The sequence below is a fragment of the Sorex fumeus genome, unplaced genomic scaffold (assembly GCF_029834395.1).
Source record: "Sorex fumeus unplaced genomic scaffold, SorFum_2.1 ptg000081l, whole genome shotgun sequence".
In the NCBI taxonomy this organism is placed as follows: domain Eukaryota; kingdom Metazoa; phylum Chordata; class Mammalia; order Eulipotyphla; family Soricidae; genus Sorex; species Sorex fumeus.
In genome coordinates this window covers 3,614,095-3,632,694 of record NW_026606138.1, presented here as the reverse complement: position 1 = coordinate 3,632,694, position 18,600 = coordinate 3,614,095, and the positions used below count along the sequence as shown (strand labels likewise).

Sequence of the window (18,600 nt, the reverse complement as noted above, 5' to 3'; positions counted from 1 at the left end):
TAAAGTAAAGAAAAAGATGCTCAATTTAGTTTGGGTTGAATTTTTAGCATATGAGAGGCATAGAATGGGCCAGATTATTTAAATTTATTATTTCATTTATTCTTAGTGTTCCACCTATACATTATGAACATTGGTACAGCAATTTAATATAAAAAATACTTTCACTGGGCCATGGATTTAAGTCAAATGGTAAGAGCTCATACCTAACAAGTATGGAGCCCTGAGTTTGATTTCCAAAACAGTATGGCCCTGAGCCTTCAGCATTGCCTGAGCACTGCTGGAGTGGCCTCTATAAAATTAAATAAACAAAAGTAACTTCTTCAGTATTCTAGCAGCTAATCCCTTCTACAATCATTTGATTTAGGCAGAGCAGATGGTAGAACTGCAGGGCAGATTCTATTATAATTAGAACCATATTTTTACCGTATCATTTTATAGCAAAAGGAAACGGATGCTCACATGTTTAGGTAGAGGTCTCTGAAATAATTCCCTTTGGACTGAGCTTTTAAGTAAATATCACACTTATTTTGGTATGCCTTTTTATTAAATTGAAGTGACTTGACAATGTACTACTATTTAAGTTTGAAGTGCACATTATTAGCAATCAGCTGGAGTATATAGCAGTCCAATTTGTATTTTTGGTTCCCATAGTCTCTTAACCTCTTTTTCTTTACCACAATATTGACTAATGCCTCCCTCTCCCTCTGCAAAATATGCTGATGTTCAGGGAACAGTCAATGTTCAGAGTCTACTCTTACTTATCAAGTTGGTCCTTCTGTTACTATTTACTCAGTTGGATGTTCACCAAATTATATTTATAATCAAAGTTCTTTATAGCCTTTGTATTCATTATTGGTCTAATAACAAATGATTTTTACATAAATCAGTAAGGTATGAGATGTAAAGAAAAAGGAATCATTCCCTGTAACAATTGCATAAGGCAAGTTAAAGAACAGTAAAGAAAACTACAGGTTTCAAATCAGGTACAGGTTCGTCAGTTATAAAAATGCAAGATTTGAAAATGTACATGAGAGGGTGTATTCACACTGTTCTTTTGGGTGGGTGGAGGGAGGGGCCAGGGGAAAATACTGGACTGTGTGCTGGGATTACTCCTGGCTCTGGGTTCTCTCTGCACAAGGCAAGCACCCTACCTGTTGTACTCTCTCTCTGGCTTAATGTTCACACATTCTACAAACTTCTTTCCTTCCTCATTTTGATGAAACTGAACTGGGAAATTTTAATGATGTTTAACAGAATGATTTTCACAAGCTGTGTGATCTCAAACTCCAGTTTTAGACCATAGCAAAAACAACCAAAACCTACAGAGTGAGTCCTGTAATAAAACCTGAAACACATGTTAATATGAATACATATATATATATATATATATTTTAAGATCAAATAAAACATTAGCGTTTTTGTTTGGGCGTGTTATTCCCCGCTCTGACTCCCCACCCCCCACAACTGTGTCAAATAAGGGACCTTTTAAATATAGCTAGAAGCAAAGCAGCAGGCTGAAGTAATTGATTCTAGACTAGCAGATTAAGCTCCAAGTGTAAAAAGTTATATTTGAAATACAAGTGTGTTTGAAATGGCAGGTGAGTCATTTTGCTTGGAGATTGGCAGCTTCTGAATTTCAGACCACACTTCAATATTCAGGCCAGCTTGACTGTCAAACTTGGACACACAGGAAATGAGATCAGTCTGCTCAGCGTCGCCCAGCCTCCCTCGTCGGACTGTTTCTCTACCTAACTCCTTTAGCGCTGATTCTTTAGGAAAGATGAGGGTCACTGACCACTTCTGTACTGTTTGCATGCCACGTGGATCCTCAGATGTTTGATATGGAGCTTGGTTTACAGATTTCTTCTCACTTTTGGCACAAAGCACAAAGTGTGGTTGCTCATGTCAACCCATCCTTCACAGGCTGAACTGTTGTTACTCGAGTGTGGCCATCCCCATTCTAGTCCCAATCCACATTTTTTTTTCTTTTTGGGTCACACCTGGCGATGCACAGGGATTACTCCTGGCTCTGCACTCAGGAATTACTCCTGGCAGTGCTCAGGGGACTATATGTGATGCTGGAAATCAGACCCAGGTCCGCCACATTTTCAATCTATTCACTATAGTTTGAATGAAGAGAGTCAACAGCTTTTTCAAATCGAATCAATTTTTTTTAATCAAAATGTCTTTCCTTTCTAAAGGCGGTGGTTAGAGATTTTTAACCTAAACTTGGAGAAATCTTGCACTATTCTCTTCTCCACCTGAATGCTGACACTGAAGTTACTGCTGACACTGAAGTCTGTTCCCTTCCTATCATGGGTGAGAAGAAGATTCAAGAAGGGCATAAGAAATGGTAAGGAGGATTAAAAAATTATATTTTATGTAACGTGATTATAATAACATGAAGGTTTATGCTATTGATGGACAAAGTTACTGTAGTCCATACCACCATTCTCCACTGTTGTACCATGTTACCCTTAGTTTGATCTTCCAGTTTCCCGTCCTCCCCCACTCTGCTTGGTAATTCGTTTTGTAATCTGAGACCAAGAATTTACCATTGTTCAATACTGTCTATTCTCTTGTTTGGCCTCTATATTCCATAGATGAGAGATATAATGTGATATTTTCTTCTCCCTGTGACTTATATAGTTCCAGTTCCAACTACATTGCAGTGAATTGAATGATTTCCTCTTTTTCTATGGCAGCATCATATTCCATTGTGTAGATAAACATTGTTTTTATCCTTTCTCTGTCTTTGGACATTTGGGTTATTTCCATATCCTGGCTATTGTACTAAATGCTACAATAAACATAGGTGTGAATTTATCTTTTCATATTAATTTTTTATGTTTTGAGGATAAATGTTAAGAAATTCATGTGGGAATTCTATGCTTACTTTCTTTTTTTAAATTTTTTTTTTTTTTGGTTTGTGGGTCACACCCGGTGATGCACAGGAGTTACTCCTGGCAGTGGTCAGGGGACCATACGGGTTGCTGGAGATCGAACCCAGGTCAGCTGCATGCAAGGCAAATGTCCTACCCAGTGTATCATAGCTCCAGCCCCCTATGCTTACTTTCTTGAGGAATACCAATACTGATTTCCACAGTGGTGAGGAGAATTTGGGAGTCAGACTGACACTCCAATTCTAAGATTTTCTATGTATATTTGTCTAACCTTTTATTACCCAATTTGAACACAAATTTTTGTCAATTATAAATTAGAGAAAATACGTAGCACTGTGGCACTGTCCTCCTGTGTTCATCAATTTGCTCGAGCATGCACCAGTAACATCTCCATTGTGAGACTTGTTGTTACTGTTTTTGGCATATAGAATACACCATGGGGAGCTTGCCAGGCTCTGCTGTGCGGGCTGGATACTCTCACTAGCTTGCTGGGCTCTCCAAGAAGGACAGAGGAATCGACCTGGGTTGGCCGCACGCAAGACAAATGTCCTACCCCCTGTACTATGGCTGTGCTATTGCTCCAGGCCAATTACTTTTGGCAGTGCTCAGGGGACCATACGGGATGCCACGGATTGATCCTGGGTCAGGTGCGTGCAAGGCAAATGCCCTACCTGCTACACTATTTCTCAGGCCCCTTATTATATATATTTGTATATATATATATGTTTAAAAACATATTTATTGCTGTCTGATTTAGCGAGCTATTGTATATCTTCACAAGACTTTAAGTTTTCTATAAAATTTTGAATATACCAGTAATAGTAACTAACAAGAAAATGTTAGACTGACAAGAGTAAAAATGGTATTAATATAACACAGTTTTTCCTCTCAGAGAGCCTGGCAAGCTACCAAGAGTATCCCGCCCACATGGCAGAACCTGGCAAGCTACCCATGATATACTCGATATGCCAAAAACAGTAACAATAACGGCCCTCATTCCCCTGACCCTGAAAGATCCTCCAATGCGGCAGCTTTGGGAAGTTCAAGTAAGGAAAGGCTGCTAAAATCTCAGGCTCATCATGTTCCTGCAGCAAGCAGACGCCATTGGGCTACACTAGCATGTGACAGCGTAGGACGAATGGAGACATTACTGGCACCTGCTCGAGCAAATCAATAAACAATATGATGACAGTGATACGGTGATACAGTGATAACACTTTTAAATATATGATATATTGTACTAAATTTGAAATATTCCCTTCCAAAGTCTTTGAAAAATAAGGAGCCCTTTATTCATATTTTACAGAAATAAAAATTGATATAAAGAACCAATTGAGTTCTACCATTAAATCCTTGATTTAGTATATTAGTTGTCTCAGTAAATCGTTTCTAAACAATAGTTGCATTTGACCTCATGTCATATCACTTTCCCCTATTGACACTGGGTATCAGTCACACTGGTTTTATTCCCCACAACCTATGAAACTCAGATTACTCACTGGTCTTCTGCCAGATCTATGCTTAACTAACTCCTGCACCTACTTTGATCATAGATGTTCACATGGGCCACCAAATTTGATATTTCAAAATGTGTCCCATTTTTTTTACCTTGTCACATATGCATATTTTTAAAATAACACCTAACACTTTATAACTGAATTTATTCATTTAATTTGCTTCTTGTTTATATGTTTTCCCCCTTTTAGGTGATAAACTTTTAAACAAAGTTATTTTTGTCCCTGCTGTCAATAATGATAAAGTTCAAGTTCCTGCATCATTGTTTTAAAGTGGAAATGAATGAATGTGGAAAAAATATTCAACAGTGGATGTTTTGTGAAGAGTATTTAAAGCTATTTGGATAATTCTAGACACTGTAAGCGATGAAAAAGTTAGATACAGTTGTGGACAACTCATTGAGAATATGTTCTTCAGAAATTCATATCATTTGGCTGGGTGATTTCACATCTAAAAATGCAGCTTTGGGGTCCGGGGCGATAGATAGTACATCATTTGCCTTGCATGCGTCTGGCCTGGGTTTGAGCCCCAGCATTCCATATGTTCCATCAAGCACCACCAGGAGTAACTCCTGAGAACCACATGTGACCCAAAAAGTCAAATAAAGGAATAAATAAACAATAAAAAGAATGCAGCTTAATGAAATAATCAGAGATGTGACAAAAAAGGGAAACAACCTAAGGAAATTACTAGGTACCATAATAGGAAATACATTCTAATAGCAGTGTATAGCACTATCTTCCCGTTGTTCAACAATTTGCTCAAGCGGGCACCAGTAGCATCTCCATTTAAGACTTGTTACTCTTTTTGGCATACATTCTAACAGTCATTTAAAATATTGTTTGTTGGTGCCTTGCTAATATAAGAATTAATAATAAAATGCTAAAATAATTTGTAATGGAAAACAAACATTCTTCAAAACATGAATTCTAGGCCAGAGAGATAGTACAGTGGGTAGGGCACTTGCTTTGCATGCAGTCAACCTGGGTTAGATCCCATGCATGTGGTCCTCCAAGTCTGCCAGCCCTTAGCATAGAGCCAGAAGTAATCCCTGAGTACCACTAGGTGTGGCCCCAACCCCCTTCCCAAATTAAAAAAACATGCATATTCTGCACATCTCCACGACCACTTATTGCTGTATTCTGGTTTTCCAGGGATGCATTTACTTAGAACTCCTCATTGCTGTCTGAATGAAGGTCTCAAGAATTCCTCAAATACATTAAAATTGGAATGGATCTTTTCTTTCTTATTTTGTGCACAGCAGTAGGGCATTTGCCTTGCGCACAGCCAGCCCGGCCGAGCTGGGTTCGATTCCTCCGCCTCTCTCGGAGAGCCCGGCAAGCTACCGAGAGTATCTTGCCCACATGGTAAAGCCTGGCAAGCTACCCGTGACATATTTGATATGCCAAACACAGTAACAACAAGTCTCACGATGGAGATGTTACTGGGCCCGCTCGAGAAAATCGATGAACAACGGGAGAACAGTGACAGTGATTTTGTGAAACAAAATTATTCTAGGTAAAGGTAAAGGTAAAGGCCCTCCCGTTGATCGTCGATTTGCTCGAGCGGGCCCAGTAACGTCTCCATTGGAGACTTTGTTGTTACTGTGTCTGGCATATCGAATACGTCACGGGGAGCTTGCCAGGCTCTGCCGTGCGGGCGAGATACTCTCAGTAGCTTGCCGGGCTCTCCGAGAGGGGCGGAGGAATCGAACTCGGGTCAGCCATGTTGGCTGCTTGTAAGGCGAACGCCCTACCCGCTGTGCTATCGCTCCAGCCTTGAAAAGAATTTTCTTAGTTCAGAGAAGAGAGAAAAAGGCACTCAAGTGAGAACACAGGCTTCTCCGAAGTGGAAAAAAGAAGTGAATGGCTTTGGGAGGTAATTTTTCCAAATGCCATGGCCTGGAGTTCTCTCCAAATGTGAAAGCTAATCTGGGTGTTGTCACAGGGAAAGCCTTGGGTTCTTGATGGCCCTTCATTGTCTTATCATGACCTTAAGATTTTCCTGTATCTTCCTCTTTTTGTGATGGGGTCCACCCTTCTCTGGGTGGGGAACTGATTTTCTTTTTCAAAGTTTCCCTTGATGTCCATCTAGGCTTATGACATCACCTTTCCACCCAGCTTCCCAAACCAGAAATCTTGAAGTTATATTCTTCCTTGTCTCTCTCACATCCTGTCACAACCATACTAACTGCTTAATTCACTTGTGCTACGGGGTTTTTCTATACGCTTTTGAATGTTGCTGCTCTGCTTGGATTGAGTTCCCGCACACGTTCTTACTCTTCAGAAACTTACTAAAAATCTTTCATGTACTTATAAAGTTACAAAATTAGGACAAAAACTGTATGTGAATATAGACATTATGTCTGTATTAACCACTTGACAGAATATTGTAGGTCAAATCACCAAATTGTTCTCTTTATAAAGGATAAATTTGGTCTAACTCCTCTTTGAAGCTAGTGGGTCACTTCCCTTTGATATTCTGTTTACCCATATGTTGATGTTCATTAGTAATGGAACCAAACAAGGATTAAAATATAAACTTTATAATTTGTTAACTTTGTAGATTTAAGCGAGTGACTCAGTCTATCTGGACTTTAGATCTACCATCTATATGAACTATGCTTACAACATATAGTCAATAAATAAAAATGCTTAGAAAATATCTTCCAGGGCCAGGAATGTGACTCAGTGGTAGAGACAAGTCCCTCATGTATCATGTCCCGGGGTTGTTCCCTGGCAATACATGGCTTCTCCAAGCACCTATGGGGATAGCCATGGTGGCTTCTGAGCATTGCCAAGCCTAAGCACCACTGAAGTGAAGCATCCCAGAACAAGAGATAGAGAGAGAGAGAAATACAGAGAGAGAAAGAGAGACAGAGACAGAGACAGAGGACAGACACAGAGAGACAGAGAAAGAGAGAGAAACAGAGAAAGAGATGAAACTATAAGGAACTAGAGGGACAACAAGTAACCTCATGTGGTAGCCTGAGGACTTTAGAAATGTGTTTAAATGTGTTTAGAAATGTGTTTAGTTTTAGATCTAACTCCAGTTTTGTATGCTTGGACCATACAGGCATTGCTTTTGTTTGTTTTGAGGCCACACCTGACTGTGCTCAGGACTTATCCTGGTTCTGTGTTCAAGGATCACTCCTGCTGGACTCAGGGTGCCAGAGATGGAACTTGGGTTGGCCATATGCAAAGCAAGACCCCTGCCTCTGTACTGTAGCTCAGGCCTCTAAACCACAATGACTTTGGTGATGCAATGAATGGTTTGTGTTCAGAGAATTTAAACACTGCTTTCTAGCTTCTTTTTTTTAAGAGGAATTCCTTCCTGGAGGTTTAGTCTAGGTAAAGAAATTCAAATTCGGGGGGTATGTTGCCAACAGCAGGTCAACTTGTACCTGGAGGGTGAGAGCATCAGCAGCCTGATGGTGCCATCAGACTTCCTGATACCCCAAAATTGCTGCTGTGCCTTTGGCCAGACCCCAACAACTTGGGGCTAAGTTTACCAAGAAATTAAATAACTGAAAGTTAGGTATGTGGGAGCCACATTCACAAACCACCTCTGGGTCAGGTATATAAGCTCATTTATTAACTTTATTTCAGAGACCCATAAATCTTGAAAGAGATCGAAAGACACAGTTAGGACTAGCTGGGAGGAGGTAGGCAGGAGCCCGTGACTAAACTCTCCAAGCCCACTTGGAATTGGGCCTCCTTCCCCCAGGCCCCCGGTTTTCCAGTAGCTTGGCAGTCACACCCACAGACTGATCCTGGTGCCATGTAATCTCATCAATGGCCAAGACCCAGAAACTGTAAACTAAAGTTTCTGGAAGAGAGCACCACAGCATCTCGTGACCCCACACAGGCAATCTTCAGTAGGGCACCTTGGAAGGGGGGGTGTTGAGTCTCCCTCCCTGCCCCAAGCAGAGCCCCAACAGTCGAAAACTTCCAGAACCCAGCCACAGCCATGCTCACGGCCACTCTCCACACGCTCAGACAAGTATCATTCAAGAGGGGACAAGTCTCACCCAAAAACAGGATGAACCTCACCAGAGAGCAGAGCACAGAAAAACCCAGGTATGCGGGATCCTGTGACTGAGATCTCCAAGCCCCTTTGGATCGGGACTGGGCCTCCTCCCCCCCAGGTCCCCAGTTTTCCAGTTGCTTGGCAGTCACACCCACAAACCACCCCGGAGCCATGTAATCTCATCAATGGCCAAGACCTAGAGACTGTAAACTAAAGTTCCTGGAAGAGAACACAGCAGAATTTCCTGGACATTCTATTCTATCCATAATAAGCAATACAAAACAAATAGTGTAGCATTGCCTTTTTGGCAGGTGTGAGTGGTGGTGGGACTGGTGTTGAATTATTGAATGTAACCAAAGTAGAGAAAGAGTTTGGGGGAAATTGTCTGCCACACAGGCAGTCCTTGGAAGGAGGGGTGGGGTGGAATACTGGGGATTTTGGTGGTGAAAATGTGCACTGGTAAAGGAATGGGTGTTTGATGATTGTATGACGGAAGCTCAAACATGAAAACTTTGTAACTGTATCTCATGGTGAATCAATAAAAAGGGGGGGATAATAATTAAAAAAAAACAACACTATCTGTAGCACTGTCCCCCAGTTGTTCATCGATTTGCTCAAGTGGGCAACAATAATGTCTCCATTGTGAGAGTTTGTTGTTACTGTTTTTGACATATCGAATACGCCACGGGGAACTTGCCAGGCTCTGCTGTGTGGGCAGGATACTCTCGGTAGCTTGCTGGGCTTTCCAAGAGGGACAGGGGAATTGAATCCGGGTTGGCCAATGCAAGCCCTCTGTGCTATAGCTCCAGCCCTGTGCTATCACTCCAGCCCAATAATAAAATAATAAAATAAAATGAACATTCTGAAAAAAAAGAGTAATGTGGAGTTCATGCCCAATTCAATCAGCTTAATAAATGGCTGAAGAAACAGCAGTACTCCTACATTATAAAAAAAGAAAAATAAAAAAAATTAAAATTTACCAGCAATAAAATTTACCAGTTTTATTTTGTTTCCATATAAGACAACAGATTTTGTTCAATTGTCTTATATTTAAAATGTTTTTCTTACTCTTATTTTATAAAAAACATAACAGAAAATATTTGAATTATAAAATAAGAGAAGGAAGGTTCATGAAAATATAAAGGCTTGGGAATTTCTAAAGACTACTTAATTCCAAATTTTGGATGAGGAAATTATTTTTGAATTTTTCAAACAATGATTCTTAACACAATTGAAAGTTGGCACATTTTTGGTAAACAGTGTTTTCCTGGTAATGGGAAGTCAACTACATATTTCTTTTGAGCTAGACTTTTTAGTATCATTTTGATCTGTAAAACATCAAAGTTTTCTCTGCAGTACTGTATGTATATCTTTGGAGTCTGGACAGAATGGAATTTTATTTTAATTTAATGAGTAATCAATAATAAAAATGTCAAAAATCTTTATGGCAATATTTGAAATTATGACTTGCCACAAAAACATACAGAGCAAATGTATAAATAATATATCAAACTTTGATATTCCCAGAAGATATATCCTTGCTATTTAAAAAGACAGGTTAAAAATAGTGTGGGAAAAAACCTTCTCTAATTTCTGTATTGCATAAAAAAATAAACCAGAGCACCTCAATGATCTTTTAGGTGTTTTCATTTAAAGAAAATTTTAGCTTTAAACACCTATTCTTAAGGTCTTTGGGTAATGTGAAAGGCATCTACAAGCTAACTCCAAGGATGATGCACTTAGAAGGACAAGATGAAGTGTATTCCTGTGCTGACTCAGAATGGTGTGTTGTCAGTATTATTAGTGCAACAACTCAGTGTCATTTTGAAATACACATTTAACGCATGCAATAGCTCTGGGAGAATGAAAATCTTGGTCTTGAAAGTGGGGGAGAATAACTTTTATTGGAGTTGGCATATTTGCTAATTGCTTGAAGTATTCTTATTGGATTTCTTTAAGACTCATGTCCAGAACATTTCTATCTCTAGGGAATGCTTTCTGAATAACCACCAATTCTGGCTTCTTCTAGCCTAATGCAATATGCATTTAGGTACAAATGAGTACAGGGAAGCATGTTTCTAAATTTTTCTATAAGGGAGAACAAACCTTATAGTATATCATAAGATTTGCTGATGGAAATACTTAACAATAAAAATTATAATTTAGTTTACCCATTTACTACAACCTATCCTGTAATTATTATGAGATACTGTCTCACATTTGCTTTGGCAAATGTTATTCTTAATAAATATGTAACAGAGAAGTAATGTTTTCTATGGAAAATCTGTATTTCAAAATTTTTACATATTTGTATTTATGACATGACATAAATTACAGTGCTTTTTATGTTGGTTTAGATGATTTTATTTTTAGTGGAAGAAGAAATAGAATTAGTAAGGGTATGACTGTGCTTTTGGAAAACATTTACATCATAACAATCTTTTCAGAGAACTGTAATTCAACTTAGACTGGATAGGAGTAATACATTTTGCTCAGATCTAGGAAATATTGATAAATTCTACAAAACTTGCTCAGAGTCTTCAATTTAAAAAAATCTACTGTAAAAAAGCATAAAACTAAAAAAAAATTCTACTGTATCTTCAGTCATTTCTAATGTTTTAATTTTTAATTTTTTGTGGAGTAACAGATTTATTTAAAGAAATTTACTTAAAGAACTGTGAGAGGAGGCATAGAGAAAAAACATGTTTAAGATAGAACATGGGCTCTGAGTTCTGGAAAAAGCTCATCTCTAATATTTTTATATATCTCCCTTCATTTTGATTAATTCTGCTTTTTTGGCTTATCTTGGTAGATACTACAAAACTGACTTGTTCATAGTCTTTTAACTTTATTTTGTATATATTATTAACTATTTTACTCTATTGTTTTCTGTAGTTTTTCTATAATTGTTGTACTAAGTCATATTAGATAATTAATTCATTTATAACTACAGTGACCATAAATTTCCCTCTACAAATTCTTTAGACAGCATCTTGTTTTTTTTTTTTTTGTTTGTTTGTTTTTTGCTTTTTGGGTCATTCCCAGCTATGCACAGGGGTTACGCCTGGCTCTGCACTCAGGAATTACTCCTAGCAGTACTCAGGGGACCATATGGGATGCTGGGAATCGAACCTGGGTAGACCACGAGCAAGGCAAGTGCCCTATCCACTGTATTGTCGCTCCAGCCCTAGACAGCATCTTATAAAATTTTCTATGTTCTGTTTTCACCATCCCTGAGTGTAGGCAATTTATATTTTAATTTAAAATTCATTTTGATTCAACAGTTACATGTCTTTTCAACTTCAATGTATATTTCTTATTATTTTCTGCTTTTATTGATAAATTAATTACATTCTGATAATAAAAAATATTTAAATTATAGTTACGCTTTGAAAATTTTAAAGCTTGTTCTATATGATCTCTATAAAATATTATGCTTGAGAAAGGTTTATATTGTAAGATCTTTGGGTAAAATGTTCCATGCATGCATATTAAATCAAGTCTATACTTTGCAAATGACACATATTAATTATATGTATAGATTTAGGAATTACATACATAAACTTTTTCTGTATGCTTAGTTATTTTTTTCCTTATTATATGAAATACAGTTAGTTGCTCCATTTTTGGCTTGGTTTTCTCTCAGTATTAGGGTGATTTATCACATCTTTAAATTTTCCCATTAATGCTTTAGATTTGTGTGTGTGTGTGTGTGTGTGTGTGTGTGTGTGTGTGCTAGACATGAAACCCAGGGCCTCAAACATGCAAGGCAAGTGCCCTAACAGTGAGCTATATCTGGGCCTCTAAAAAAATGCATTTTGAGATTCTATCACACTTTTATAATTTTAGGATTTTATTTAACTTGTGAATTACAACTTCTGGTATTATTTCATATTGAATTTTCTCATATTCTGTAACTTCTCTGGTAATGATTGTTTTGATGTAAAGTCAGGTTTTCACTTTCACATTTCACTTTCTTTGCTAATGGTGGATTTATTTTTATTTATCCACACTAGGATTAAGTACGCTTAGTAACTCTAAGAGTTCATACCTCAATAAAGGTTTGGAAAAATCTCTTGCCATTTTTTTATATTCCACTTTCTGTCTTCAATTAGTCATATATTGGACATTTAATGTCCTTAATCTGTCAAAAAGCCCATATTTTGGGACATTTTGTTAGTCTATGTAAATTACTTAGCTCTGTCTAGTAATAATTAACTTAGCTGAACGTGCTATTATACCTAATGAAATATTTAAATATTCAGTTATTTGCTTTTGTTTTCTTTGGGGTCGTATGGTGGTAGCTGGGCAATCCCCCAGCCCCTGTGTACAGGACAAGCACTTCACCTCCTACATTATGCTTCCTATCCTAAAAAATTTTTTTTTGAAGTGGAGAGTTTGGGCCACATCCTATAATGCTCAGGGGCTACTCCTAGATCTGTTTTGGGGGAACATGTATTACTGGGGATTAAATTTGATTTCCTGCACTCAGCCTATTTAGCCATCTCTATGACCCTTAATTTAAAAAATATAAAGTCTCTCTATAATATTTGTTTTTAACAGTATTTTATGATAGTAGCTAACTCCTTTGATAGCCTATATTTATAATTAATATTAGTATATATAGTATATTATATATAGTATATAAAGGTAAAAGGTAAAGGCCCTCCCGTTGATCGTCGATTTGCTCGAGCGGGCCCAGTAACGTCTCCATTGGAGACTTTGTTGTTACTGTGTCTGGCATATCGAATACGTCACGGGGAGCTTGCCAGGCTCTTCGAGAGGGGCGGAGGAATCGAACTCAGGTCGGCCATGTTGGCTGCTTGTAAGGCGAACGCCCTACCACTGTGCTATCACTCCAGCCCATATAGTATATATATAATATAAATTATATATTTATAATTTATATTAGTTTAATTTCATGTAGATTTATTTCCATTACTTTCTGCTTCTAATTTTTCCTCATGTTGCTTTATTTACATATGTGTGTCATAATTTTGATGTGTAAACTAATGTTTGGCTGTGTTCTTTCCCCTATAGAAATTCTGTGAAATATATACTGGTCATGTTTATGCCTCAGGAATAGAAGCTGAGCTAGAAAGTTTATGCCTTTGTTTCTGTAAAGTGCCTCAGAGAGCTACTAACCCAGTATGACTTATGTTAAACTACGCCACTTGGCATTTCCTCACTTTTGAATACGAAATACTCAAGCAAAAACCTTTTTATTTATTCCACAAAAAGTTCAGGCTTAGATTAATTTCCTGTTGGACTCCTATTTGGGTAGTCAGATTTATTTTTGTGTTTCACCTTTTCACTGAAGGTGTAAACCTTTCAGACTTCACTCAATGGAAGTACTCTGCTCTATTCCAACTCCTATTAAATTCAAGACTTTGTGTCTAATTCTTGTTTTGTCACCAAAATAAGTGCTGTAGTTCTTGGGTTATATGTCTTTTGTTCATTTTAGGTTACTAGGATAAATTCAAATTCTATTACATATGCTACTTCTTTTTTCACCCCCAGTGTAACTGGCATTGTAATGGAAGGCATTGGGGGTTACTTGGATTGTTCTACTGCATAAATTCTACATATGCATATACAGGTGATATGTCCTTTTATTTTAATTTTTTTTTAAGTCTTAATCACATCTGGAAGTGCTCAGGGCTTTCTCCTTGCTCTGTGCTCCGAGCTCATTCCCGTCAGTGCTGAGGGACCATATATGATACTGGGGATCCAACCAGAGTCAGCAGCTGACAAGACAGTTGCCTAAATTCCTATACAATCTCTCTGGCTTAATAATTCTTTTAAATGAGGAAATTTTTTCATATGACAAAGATAAAATATCAAAGTAATGGATATGGTTTAGTGGTAGAACACAAGTGCCAGGCTCTGTTTTCAGTTCATGGCACTGCAAAAAAATTTAAAATAACAGAGAAGGTGGAGAGATAGTACAGCAGATAGAGTGCAGAGAGTGTGCTTGCCTTGCACATGGGGAACCTGGGTTCAGTGTCAGGAGACTATTTTATCCCCTGAGCTCTACCAGGAGTGATTTCTGCATGTAGAGCCAGGAGTAAACCCTGAGCACTTTCAGGTGTGGTCCCCAAACAAGACAAAGTCACAGATATTAAACCATTTTGCAGAGATTGCAATTGCTTAAGATAATGATAGACCGATACTTTATGTGAAATAACTAGGAACTTTGGGGGTACTTTTATTATGCCACTCAACTTTTATTTATTTTTTTGGGTTTTGAACCACATCCTACTGGGTATTGCCAGGGACTACTCAATTAATACTGTGTTGTTGATGATGGGATACTATTAAATTTACACCTGGTATTGCTTCAGAGGACATGTGGAGACAGGGATCAAACTCAGGGCCTAATAGGTAAAATATAGCATGAATATTCTGTAAACTCCTCAGTAGAAGAAACTAATGATATGGAAGTGGAATTTTTGTATATTTGTACTATTTATATGTATTTATATATTTTTGCTTTCCCCTAGAAATTTAAAATCTATGAAGAACCAGAGTTTTTGTGTGTTTTGTTTATCAATATATTTCAATATAATTCAATATATATCAATATATTGCTGACAACTAAATAGCACTCATTAAATAGCAGGTGCTTAAAATTATTTAGGATATGAATAAGTATTTTTTTATTTCCTAGCTTATAAATCATAGTGATAATTTATGTTCCTTTATTTTCTTACCTTGATAGATTAGTATAAATAAAACATGTGTAGTCCAAGTATATTGATTTATATGAAAGTCACCATTTATGGAATATCACCAATTACCATTTTTTGAAAGCTTACAGTGACCTAGCTTTTAAATGTCTCTAAATTTTCTTCTAAAGCAAATCTGTTACCAAGTCCACCCACAATTTTTCTCATACAATATCTCCGAGAAGAATAGAAAATATACAACATTGGGGATTTGGAAAAAGTTCATACCTCATTTTTTTCTTTGAGTTTCGTGATCATAACAATCACAGGACTGTCTTCCTGCCAAACCATCTGCCAGAAATCATTCACGGTGTTGATCATGGGTCCCTGTGTTGCGATGAAGGCCTTCTCTTGACCACTGTAGCCCTGGTTTAAGTAGGAGAAAAAATACTGACTTTGAGGTTTAGGCTTTGCACTACAGTTTGGTTTAGGCAAAGAGCTCCAGAAAAAAAAAAGTGGTTCTGCTAGCCTCAAAACAGATTTTGGCAGTCTCATTGATTCTAGTGACACAATTCATGGGTTCCTCTTCGGCAAGACAAACCTTATTTATGGTATTGAGGCTCATAACACTCTGTCCTTACCCATACACCCCAAGTAGAGCCTGTAGCAGCCAATTCACAGGAGAGGGAGATTGACTGTAAAAGACTATCAACACTGATAATAGCACTGTAGCACTGTCCTCCCACTGTTCATCGATTTGCTTGAGTGGGCACCAGTAACATCTCTATCATGATACTTGTTGTTACTGTTTTTGGCATATTGAATACATCACGGGGAGCTTGCCAGATTTTTGCCATATAGGCGGGATACACCCAGTAGCTTGCCCGGCTCTCTGAGAGGGATGGGGGAATTGAACCTAGGTCGGACGTGTGCAAGACAAACACCCTACCCACTGACTGTGCTATCGTTCCAGCCCAACACTGATAATAACAAGAACAATTAATATCAATGTGATACAGCAACAACAACAACAAAAGCCTTATGAGTAATTGAAGCAAATCATAATTGAGCTACCCTGAGGGGGAAAAATGAAAATCACAATTCCAAATTGTACTTAGTATAAATATTTATTACTTACCCTAATATAATTAGCATTAATATAGGTGCTCAACGAATCCGTTACATTTTTTGGTTTTAAACACACTCTGCTGAGAGGATCTAATGATAGAATTGGGAAAGAAGACATTAAACAGATTTTTACTTTTTAAAGTTTGATTAAATGTAAATTACCAGTACACAGTACACCATTTAATGGTTGTATTGACTTTTTTTTTGTATTGACTTTAAAACCATGTTTATCACTGTGTTTGTGTGTGTTTATTTGTCTTTTGATTTATATTTATTGAGGGGTATTTGGGCCCATCTTGATCCCTGATTCTGATATAAATCTTACCCATAGGCCAAGAGGAGGAGTTTAACTTCACATTTTTTGTGGACTTCTGATTGCATTTCTCATTCATACTCCTTTTCTTTAAATTAAAATTTTTTAATTGAATCACAGTGAGATACACAATTACAAAGTTGTTCATGATTGAGGTCAAGTCATATAATGTTCCAACAACTGTCCCTTCACCAGTATACATTTATCACCACTGATGTCCTCAGTTTCCCTCCTACCATGCTCCTACTCCACCTACCTCTATGATAGACACCCCCCTATCTCTCTCTCTCTCTCTCGCTCTTTTTCTCTCTCTCTCTCAGATTTTGGATTTACAAAAGTTTCCCTGATTCCCTGCTGTGCATTCTCTTCAGAAATGAGCCACGGAGAATGCTACAAAAGCCTTCATCTTTTTCTAACTTATCTCATCACTTAGATCTCAACTGGCAATGCATTACCACATCCTGTAGGCCTCTTGATTTCCCCAGATGGATTTATTAGGTATCAGACACTGTGCTATCAGTGTGAAGAGAATGGTGGGGCAAGTCAGGGAATGGATGGGATTATAACAAAAAAAAATGCTTTCATTCATGAAGTCAGTATATTCATACAATATTATTTGACTCTCTACTAGATGTGAAACACTATTTTCAAAAATTTGAGATCTGTTGCCATTAAATTTTCATAAATCTTTAATAATGGTAACAAACATAAATTGCATTCTTTCCTTCATTTTTTAAGTAGAAAACCTAGAACAGACAGGTTGAATAATTTGCCCCAGTATGTACAGTTAGTATGGAATCAGGTTGTAAAATCATATACTCTAACTCATGAGGTTCCTTCATCACTATGGTCTGCTTCTTCCCTAATGCGGAAGGAGGCTCATAAACTTACAATTACAATACAATGTACTGTTACAGTGACTTCTCAATTTCATTCTTGAATTAACAAGTTCAGTGCTTTCAGCTTCCTTTTTTCTGTGGAATGTGTTATAAAAGCTAGAGTGCAACAAAGAAACACCATTTCCTCCCTTATTCCCATCTCTTGCACTAATCTCGTTCAGGTAATCTCAGACTTCCGGACCAAACCAAGAAAAATGAAAGAAGAGGCAAGGTAGGAAATTCTAGAGGAAGAAAGTGTTAGAAAGTGTTAGAAACAATATGTGAATAGGAGTGGGAGATATTAAAAAATCTGACTGGACTTAGAACATTTTTTTAAAAAAAGATTGATTTTTAAATTTGCCTTACAAGTAATTGGCATTAAAGACCTGTAGCTAATTTAACGTAATTAAAATACAATTTAAATGAAAAGTTAATCTTCTAAGTGTATTAGTTCTGTCTTTTAATGATGCCTTGCCACTTGTGTCGACTGGTCATCACACTGGGATGTATCCATTATCATAGGAAGTTTTAGTGAACAGTGCTGAGCTTGACAGTGCAAAATGGCGATTATATAGAAATCCACTTTTCAGACCACGTGAGAATTATAAGAGAAAAAAGACTTTTGAACACCTTACTTTAGGTAATATCTTATTGTCTTAGTGAATGATTCAATTACTTACATCTCTACCTAGTTCTATGCATTAATAAACCACAATAGGAAATATAACTTAGGAAGAAACACTACCAGATCTTAAAGTTTTAATATAAAACAGGGAGTGATTAGTAGTCTTTCATTTTATTATTTTTATATTAAATTTTAATATGAACATTACTTGATTTTTTGCTTCATATTTGCACAAGTAGACTACACAGAATAAATATACTAAATATATAATTACTATATTTCACTGCTGGGCTGGAGTGGTAGCACAGAAGTAGGGCATTTGCCTTGAGCACTACCAGCCCAGCTGAGCCTGTTTGGATTCCATCGCCCCTCTTCGAGAGCCCAGCAAGACACCAAGAGTATCTCGCCCGCACGGCAAAGCCTGGCAAGCTACCCGTGACATATTCAACATGCCAAACACAGTAAAAACAAGTCTCAAAATGGAGACATTACTGGGCCTGCTCAAGCAAATCGATGAACAACAGAAGGATAGTGCTACAGT

The 18,600-nt window shown here is 37.4% G+C and overlaps 1 protein-coding gene across 2 annotated transcripts in view; it reads right to left on the bottom strand.

Moving 5' to 3' along the window:
• The window catches only part of PTPRR (protein tyrosine phosphatase receptor type R), a 328,064-nt gene that overhangs the window by 33,069 nt on the left and 276,395 nt on the right, over positions 1-18,600 (bottom strand). For both annotated transcript variants that reach the window (XM_056130658.1, XM_056130659.1), the window contains 2 exons: positions 16,254-16,333; positions 15,404-15,541 (listed from right to left, as the gene is read on the bottom strand). In XM_056130658.1, the coding sequence (XP_055986633.1) occupies positions 15,404-15,541; positions 16,254-16,333 (218 nt within the window). The remainder of the gene's footprint in view (positions 1-15,403; positions 15,542-16,253; positions 16,334-18,600) is intronic.